This window comes from Teleopsis dalmanni, chromosome 2, assembly GCF_002237135.1.
Source record: "Teleopsis dalmanni isolate 2A chromosome 2, ASM223713v2, whole genome shotgun sequence".
In the NCBI taxonomy this organism is placed as follows: Eukaryota; Metazoa; Arthropoda; class Insecta; order Diptera; family Diopsidae; genus Teleopsis; species Teleopsis dalmanni.
In genome coordinates this window covers 72,058,902-72,069,231 of record NC_051847.1, presented here as the reverse complement: position 1 = coordinate 72,069,231, position 10,330 = coordinate 72,058,902, and the positions used below count along the sequence as shown (strand labels likewise).

General features: G+C 30.4%; 1 protein-coding gene across 1 annotated transcript; it reads right to left on the bottom strand.

The window, feature by feature from the left end:
* Positions 1-1,951: 1,951 nt before the first annotated feature.
* On the bottom strand, positions 1,952-9,405 carry LOC119685665 (calcium and integrin-binding family member 2-like; the record flags this gene model as incomplete). The annotated part of the gene is given in 2 exon segments (XM_038100016.1): positions 1,952-2,117; positions 9,106-9,405. Coding segments are annotated over 2 exon segments (383 nt in total), but the record flags the coding sequence as incomplete, so codon positions are not given.
* Positions 9,406-10,330: the final 925 nt, after the last annotated feature.

Here is a 10,330-nt window from a genome sequence, read left to right as displayed (position 1 = left end):
ATTTTCGCACATCTTATTTGTTCGTCCCTTGCGATTGACAGGATACTAGTTTAGTACAGTACGAGTATTGAATCGCATGAGTTTAAATTATAAAAGCAATAGATGTTATTAAATGTGGTGGTATTCTAAATTTCTTTAGGTTCATTTACAACACTTTCTACAAAAATAACAATAGATTTCATATTCACTTCAAGTTTTCTTTGATTCATATCATTTATGTACTTAAGTCCTAATAGTATAAGGTGTATTGTATTTTATTTTATGAGGCTTTCAACTTTTTAAATTCAATTTTGGAGTAAATGCTGTATTGATGTTATATCCGCCACAATGCACTTATACGTTCTGTGGCAGTGTAGTGCATTAACGGATTCGCGGAACTTAAAGAGACAATAATACACACTACCGTTTTGTCCTAATTATTTCCTGAGTTTTATAAAAATAAGCACTTGGTTTAAAGTCAGTTTAATAATACCCTGATTTGCGTCGTTAATTGGGACCGACAAAATGCGACGCAAATCGAAACAATCCGAATCGAAACACATTTCTCCACATATTTAATTGCCAAATATATTCTGGTTTTTGACTTGTTGATGGAGAATTACTTTTTAACTCATCGAATATCGACAGAACCTTTAAGTCTGATTTTTTATCCAAATGGAGTCCATTATTAAACTAAATAGACGTCTAGTTTTTGTAATTTCTTTGACCTGCAAATATATGGCAGCTTTTCCATAGTCCTTTATCTTGTCCGCATCACGATAATAAATTGTTCGTACAGTAGTTGGAGCTAAGCCCAGAATTCTATTAATGTGAGCAGATTTTTCTTTTAGTTTAAAACGTTTTAACGTGTCTAACTTTTCTTCCAAGGATTTACCCTTCAACTTTACCACACAAATGTAAACTGACACCTTTTAACTAAAAACTTAATACATGTAAGTCCCCTTTTAGAAAATGTCTCCTACAAGGAATGAAGTGGGAATTCCCTCTGTACGCATGTATTAAAAAACGACGCAAATCGAAGCCAAAGCATATTTTTGGGGATGCAATCGAATCAACGCAAATCGTGGTATTAGTATATAGCGGATACGAAGTGTTTGACATGGAGTTCAAACATATTAAATCCATATTAATAAGTATAATAAATCTTAAAAGTATTCAAAATACTGGACAAGGATACAATATATATTTTTACTAGATTTTATCAGTAATACAATATGTTATATTCGTATAAATCTGGGAACTGCAAACTTGAATAGATATATATCTTAAATAATGTAGATATCTGAAATAAATCACAATTTTTTATCACTATTTCAGTGAAAATCTGTTATCTGCATAAATACATTCACTCTGAATTATTTTGCTCCAGCAATAATTTTATTTACTGAAGCAATTTCCAAAATTGTTAACTTACAATAAATTATATGTGATAGGCTTAAATGAAGCAGAGAAAATTAATTAATATTTATCAATGTTGAAAATATGTACAGTGTACACTTGTAATTTGCAAATATCGCAAAGGTATTTAATATAAATCTCTGAGCAAAACCAAAGTAATGTAAATGATTTGCGGTATGCGAGCAAACATGACCACAACCAACTATGGGAAGGACTGAAAATGCAAGGCAGTTACGACCACAGATGCAAGGAAATTGCAGGAGCAAACATGCAACTGATGCGTCCAAATAATATTTTTTATTATTTTGCAATTTAAAAACTTTACCCAATGTTGACATTGCTCCTTACTGCATCAATGGAAGCAATGCAATTTTATGCACTTATGCACTTCAAGCAGAACAATAACCAAAATTGATTCTGATTTTATTTTAAATGTTACGTTCTATCTACTCATATCGAAAGCAATGAAAACACAAATATTGAAAAATATTTTATTTGCATTTATATTCTTATATGAAATGTCGATAGAAAGTCAGGTGCACGTAAGATGACATGCTCAAATTCCAAAAAGGATAACTTGCCATCGCCATCCACATCGGCCTCTTCAATAACTTTATCAGCAATTTGCTGCTGCTCCTCAGGACTCAGCTCGTTTTTAGTCATCGTTGTGAGGCACGACATAAGGTCACCATGACCAATAAACCCATCTTGATCAAAATCTATTAAATTGAAAAAATATTTATGGAAAAGTATATGTTAGTATAGGAAAAACTTTTTTATTAAAAATTTTAAGTTATTGAGCACAATTTGTGAATAACAATGAAGTTAAATCAAAAGTAAATAATTTAATAAAAATGGAAAAGTAAAACAATATAATTTATTATCATTCATGTATATTAAAAATTATGCACATAATTATAAATAATAAAAATAATCATATATAATAATGACATGTTAAACAGAGCGAATGTTATTCAAAAGTGAAATGTATTTAAACTGCGAATAACTAGTAGAACGTTATATTGGCGAAAGAGACCCTTCCCGAAGTTCCAGGGGGAATGAATCTTTCCGAAGAGGGTGTGCTTTAGTACATATTAATGTGTTATGAAGTCGGACACACCTCTCCAATGACGGCTGGTTTGACGGTGTATAAAGCTTTAAAATAGAAGGTCTTATACTACATTTGTAGAATAGTGATTTTAATATGTAAGAAACAATAATTCAGAATCAATGATTTATAAATATATAAAGCTAATAACCCTAGTGCAAAAAGAAAGCGAGTTGAGCAATGCAAAATTCAAGTAATCTTATTGATTACTGAATACACAATATAATTGACTAAGTTCTAGAGCACCCAAAATAGACAGAAATGAATACTTGGAGAAATACCTGGATCATGACCAGAAGCATTCTTTGCAGAAGAACAAATACTGGTCTCATTAAAAGGTGCTGCAAAATTGATCGAAAGTTATCTTCTCATATTGATGGAACATAAATGAAAAACAACAATGTGATCTAAATTTGTTTTTCAGAAGAGAATCAGTATTTATGTTTCATGAGAAAAAGAAGTACTGATCGCAGTAAAATTGACTCAAAATCATATCCACATTAATTATTTAAAATTAGTAGAACATAAATGGAATGCTAAGATGACATATGAAAAATCCAAACTAACATGACAAGACTATAATGTGTCGAGAACGAAAACTCTATTCCAAAGAGCTAAAATCGAACTAGGAAAGTTGCTGAGGAAACTTGCATCCAAAACAAAATATTTAGTTTTCTCTTCAACCAGAAGTGTAATAGTTGCAAGATAAAAGAGAAAAAATAAATAATTGAACACTTCTTTTGTAAATAAACAGGTCTGGCAAAATTGAGATATTCTACTATGAAAGACTACGAACTATTGACCTTAGCAGAAGTCCATACTATTCATGTTCTAAACAGAATCTCTTTGATGACGATATTTTATATCTAAAGATGATGTCAGGAATCTTTTAGTTTTAGCGCAATATAACTCTTGAAAAAGTCAAACACAGAAAAACGAATACTTGGCAAATCGATTCTGATATTTTAAAGCTTCCTGGTACGTGAATAAATTACTTTTGGGAATAAAAGAGTTAGTCAACGTTGAGTATGGTTCTTTATTAGTTACTAATTTCGAATTTTGAATACTTTGAATACGTAGTTGTGACCCACTTGAGATTTGTACTCAAGTGGGTCACAATTCCATATTGAGATTTGTACTGAAGTGGGTCACAACTTCGTACTCGAAGTATTCGAAACTCAAAATTCGTATGCATTGTGATACCATACAGAAACGCTATACTAAGAGGACCACCATAATATAAATAAAAATCAAAGTACTCAGCACAAGAGAATATTGAAGAAAATGTGTACAACACCCATTTAAGTAAAAGTAACCCAAACTGAGAACTGCGCTCTATAAAATGCGCTATGACCCTACTTTCAAATGGTCACAACTCTTTCATATCAATAAGAAGCAAGGCTGCATATTGAATATAGAAGGGTGGCAAATTCCGTCAATCTCTTTCGAGTCATCAAAAATTTGTAAGACCTGGCATTGTCATGACGGCACACAACTTCGGTTCTGTTGGTTAATTCTGGCTGTTCTTTCTTGATTCTGATACTTAAGCGGTCGAGTTGTGAGCATTAAAGCACCAAATTAATCGTTGCAATAGGCTGGAGCAGCTAGACAAGTCCCTTCCAATTCCGCTAAACACACAACATTAACTAGTTTGCCGTTAATGCAGGATTGGACGTCGTTTGTAGAGTTCGGGTTTAGACCATGATAGCTTGCAGTGGATATTATCGTATTTAGAATATTTTTCATCGTCTATAACAATAATCTTCAAAAATGGTTTGAAATCGTTTCGTCTTTGTTATCTTGTGTTTGATGTTAAGTGGTTCTGCTTTCTCCTGGAAGCTTGCCTGTCGGTATTGTTCCAGTAGTTGTAAAATTTCATCGACTTTTTGAGTCTATCAATAAGGCGGATAGTTATTTATTACTCAATAAAATATAATAAGTGCATTTCGTAAAAAACAATAATTACGAAGTGCGGCGAAAAACAATAAGTCATTTGCTTAAAGTCTTGAAGTTGTAAGCAAAACAACAACACTATTCTCTCCATCCCTCAGACTAATTATGAAGTGTATAAACATTTTGGAGACTAGAAAATATTGTAGTCAAAGACGTAAGACATATTAATTGTGAAAATATGATATTTGATGGATTGTAGCAGTGATGTCAGCAAAAGCCTTTAACAAGAGACTTGCCAATCTTCCATACACTTTTCGTAGGCCCGTGAAGGTATGGCTTTTAGTTCCTTCAGCGAATTCTCTTTTACCGATTCAATCGACTCAAAACGCTTACCACGAAACGCCAATTTGAGTTTCAGGAACAAGAAAAAGTCGCACGGCGCCAGATCTGGGGAATATGGTGCCTCAGCGATAACAGTGGTGCCGTGTTTGGTCAAAAAATCGCGTACAACAAGAATTTTCTATAGTAAAAATCGCTAAATGCACTTGAGGTAGTCTCACATTAACAGCTGCTGTTAACAAACTGATGGACAGATGGCACTGAAATTTGTACCATATGGGTGTACCAACATAACAGCCATATGGTACATAAGTGTTCTATTACTTAAGGAGTAGTTAACAAACAACAAAATCCGGATAGACAGTTATTCAAATTGAGTCTGAAGATAGTTATTTAGTCGTGTGCTACAAAAAATACGATGATTAGCTTTGATACTTCATTAAATTAAGAAGTTTTATTATTGGAAATTATCAAAAAAAAAATAAAAGTTGAGGTTAACTTTTTATTACTTATTATATACATTTTTTTTTCAATGCCTTTTTAGAGAAGTCTAAAGAAATGTATTAAATTTACAATGTTCTAGTAGTCACAATAGCTATAGCATGGACCCTATTCTTGTCGGTACCAAGAATAAATAAGTTCTTTAACATCAGATAATGTGATTCTCAGAGTTTCCTAACGCAATACAAGCAGTTTTATTGACATACGTTTGATGTTTAACTAAAATAGAATATTCAGATACAAATTATAAAATCTCTCTCTTACCAATAGATTTTATTTAATAAAAATACAAGTTTCAAGTTTAGTAAACCAAACCATAAAAACTGGTAAATGAATTGTTAATTTTTAAAGCATTTGAATGAAACATAAATGTTTTTGAAATATCGAATCCAAACTGTTTCAAATTTTACGAATATGAAATTTTTACATGCCACATGCATGTATTTTATTTAAATAAATTTTTTCCAATTTTTCCCTTTGGTCCTTGTTAGGCGAACCACATTTCAGAGTGCATTTATTTATGGCATTCAAGCTCCGTTTTATTTGATCCTTGATTGCGTATCCAGTTTGTACATTCATGTACACATATTTATGTGCTGTTCATATATCCAAATAGCAAAAAGCTCTTTGCTGGGATTAAATATGTAAATTTACTTGAAAAGACAAATTTTCTAAAATAAAATTTCGAAAAATTTATTTAAACCAAAGCAAAACTGCTATCAAAATAAATTAAGTAATTTACAAAGATATGAACTTTAATTAAGTTGCATTTAAGCAGAAAGTAAATTTATAAAATATTTTCTGAGATTTCAGTAATGTGTATAATAAAGAGGTTTATTAAAAGAACATATTTTAGAATTTATGAAAGTTAATATGGAAAATATAATTTAGCCAGATGTGGTCTTTTAATTTATGTGAATACTTATTTCGTTCACTATAAGTCCATAAACAAAATTTTTGTATAATGGATCTAAGTGGGCGCTTCATTTAAAGATATAATATATAAAAAGTATATTATATATAAAATTATAAAAATAAAAATATATAATTTATTGTGGGTATACTCGTTCTCTCCAATAGCTTAGAACTGCTTTCTTTGCTAAGGAATATATGTTAGTAATATGAACAAAGTAATAAACTGCTATATATAAATAACTTATTCATTTCCACTATGAATGTATTATTTATTTCTATTTAAGCCAGTGCACTTGAGCACTTCTACTCTTTCTTAACTCGAGGTATTTTCAAAACTCCTTTTCACGCCTTGACGGGATTAATGCTTATCACTTCATCAGACTAAGCAATAATTGACCTCAGATCCGCATAGCTCCCCGAGGAGCCTGTAACCATTCTGAGATTTGATAACGCGGTGTTGATAAGTCTGTCAGTTTTCGCAAATAATTTCAGGGCTCTATACTTTATGTATTTTTTGATGGGATCAATCTTGAGGTCCCTGAGGATGTCATTCGTCCTAAAGTACCACGATACTTTGAAAAGTCTTCTCAGAGCCTGGCTTTGTGCCATTTCTACCTGGCGAATAGTAGTGTTTAAAGCTTTGCTAAATGCTACACAACCAAATAGAAGTGACGGACGAATTATTTGGTTATATATCAGTTTCCTGTTCTTAGCATTGAGATTTTCATTTCTGAATAGCGATTGGAGGTGATAAAGAATTTTGGCACAGCTATTTCTTTTCAGTTGAACATGCTTAAAGCATGTGAATCGTTTGTCCATCATGAAACCGAGATATTTAACGTTATCCTCCCAGTTTTTTACCATATCACCCACTTTTACTCTCGACGGATTTTGTCCCTTTGGAATACATGGTAATCAACAATATGAAAACTATAAATCTGTCAAAATAAAGTATTAAGTTGTTTGTTGATTGGTATGCCGGTTGATTACAGTGGCTGATCGGCTCCTATAACAAGTAATTACTACCAATACCACAATCCTCGCAAAAATGCCTATAGATGAACTAGATCCATCTTCTTGAATTTTTATAGTTCAACAAATCTTTTATTCTTACAGATATGTGATAAGTGGTCTAACGTACGTTCACCAGTACTTATAGGCAGATGTCAATTGAAGCGCGAAGGCTAGTTAAACTGTTTGCTTTTTCATTCCATTCAATCGTTCTCTGGCCGAGAATATATATAGCAGTAATATTCGTGAGTTTATTTAGTCCAATGTATCCAACATTCGGGACCGTGTAGCACAGGCATTTTATAATAGGTATTTAAAATTCAATTAACAATAAAGTTAATAAATTAAATTAAATATAGTTGGATGGTAATTGATTCTAAATAAATTGTCTGTTTTTATTAGAGAAACGAGTTAGGTGATTAATATTTTTATATAATTAAAATTTTTTTTTTTTGATTAATTATTTATTTAATATAATAATTAATGTTATAATAATAATTAAAGTAATAGAAAAGAATTTTTGTTATTGTAGTTCACTATTTTTCGAATCCTCTCTAACAAATACAATAGTTCCTATTTAAATAAAATACACACTACCGTCATAACTGACGTTAAATTACAATTAAATAAAATTAATTAAAATAAAATTTTACTGCTATTAAAAAAATATATTTGGCATATTTGTTCAAATAGTGACTATTTTTTTTTTTCAATTTGTAATGCTAATGTTTTAAAAAAATAAAAATATTTTAAAAATGTATAAAAACTACCCTAAGGTTTAAAAGTTATACCCAATATACGAGTATATATACAAATTTTTTTTATTGACATAAAATATTCATTCAGAACTAAAGACTAGTAAAGGTATATTGTTAAAAATATATATATATATATATATGTATATAAATATGTTTTCAAATTTGGCAAAGTAAGAGTTCAATCGTTAGTATTTGCAGTTTAAAAAACTTATTTACGAATAATTAAATAATACATAAGAAATATTTCCAAAGCCACTGATGTTGTGTATTTGGCTATACTCAAATATTAAATTAATCAAAAATAATAAAATTTTTTGTTGTGCTTTACTACTCTTCGATAAAAAGACTTCAACTGAAAACAATATTTTATATTAAAAATTTAGTTTCTTTCGTCCAAATGGACGTTAAAAATAAATTTAATAAAAATATTTTAAAAACTTTTTATATCGGGTATTCTGAACATATGTATGTTTCCATTCAAATAAAAATTTATTGTAAGTAATATAATGACCTCCTACTCCATAACTTGACTGATCTAAATATTTTTCAATGCTTAAAGGTATAGTCTTTACTCACTTTTGTAGTTTCAAAAATTATTTTTCTCAAATTGTTGATATGATTTTCAAGAAAATACTTGAAAAATATGAAATTAAATAAGAAAATAAAAAATTTTAATATAAATTATTTTCCTTATATTTTCCCCTATTGAATTTTCCATTTATTTCCCTCTTCCGATTAAGGAATGCCCTTGAACTTTGGGAAGAGATAAATAAATAATAAATTCGAGGACTGCTGAGTGGACTATAATTTAAAATGAAAATGCATTCAAATGTCAAAAGCAAATAAAACAACTGTAAATTTACACTTAATAAGAGAAGTAAAAATAAATATAAAATATAAAAATATAAAAATTGAAAACCATAAAAATAATAGCTGAGAGCTATTTTTCGACCAACCAATACCAATAAAATCCAGAAAAAAATATGCAAGCCAAATGCAAACAATAGAAGCTCAGCCATGGAGCAATGGAGCGAAATTCATGATATCAAACCAAAAATATTTTGAATATTTTTTACAAACAATTTTACAAACACGACAACTCAAACTAAAATTTGAACAAAATTTTTTAATTTTTTTTAATTTTAGTTTATTTTTTTTTAAATTTTTTAAATTAAAACTCACCATAAATCTTGAATGCATAAAAGACTTTAATGTCTCTCGGCGCTTGTTCGCTAAACACAGACAAACAGTCCAAAAAATCTTCAAAGGATAAACTGCCCTGACCATCGCGTGAGAATGCCTCACAGATGCGGCGCCGAAAAGGATTCTCACGTAATTCTGGCATCTTCTCAATACATTCAGGTGGAACCTTGACACTCGATGCTTGGCCCTCGGTCATTTGGCGCGGTACCAAATCTGGTCGGAGTTCACGAAAACGTTTATGAACGCTGTAATATTTTAAATTTCCCTTACGATTATTCCATAAAGACACAATGGCAAGAATATTACAATAATAATTCAGACAATGCAAATGAAAAATAAAAATAAAATAAATTTTAAGTTTTAAAATTAAAAATAAAAAAAAAAATAAAATAATTGTACTGCAGTAGATGTGCATTAGGAGTAATCACGGAAATATTTCAGGAAAAAGTTTATTCCACATGGCTTGGTTTAAAAAATTATTTTATGGATTACTTGCAAACATGATTACATATCATAGAATTTGAATTTTCCCTCAAAAAATTGCTTACTTTCAGAAAAAACGTCCACATTTGTATGGGAAGCTTGAGTTTGTTTTGTAATATATTAGAAAAAGTTTTTATATTTAAATAAAAAATCATGTTTCAATCATGACAACTCTCTTAAATCCCATGTTAACCCATTATTGACTAACAATTGATATTGTTAAGAAATCAACTTTTACAGGTACACCAAGTTAATATGTCAGCAAGTTTGCAACGTTGCATCATATGAACCGAAAGTACATTTGATCCCCATAAGTCAATATTTTGCTCGTTACCAACATGTTTTCTTGATAATCCAATATTTTAAATCCATAGTGTTGTTTCTACATAAATGAAAAACTATGAGGGGTTTATCATAAAAAAATCATCATTATCATTTTCGAAAAACAAGAACTTTCGTAACACTCAAAGCACTATCAAGACATACATATGCCATCTGACCACAGATGGCAATATCTGATACTACGGGGGTCAGTGGCTCACAGCTTCGGCTGTGCTGACCATTTGAGGTTGGATTCGTAGTGGCTGTGGTGAATACCCAAACTTGCGCAGGAAGAATTTTCAGTTTTCGTTGCATTCGGCGTGGAGATGTGTATTCATCACCCGGTGCTACAACCCACATTGTAGCAGTGGTATTGATAGGCCTCGCATCAAACCAAGGT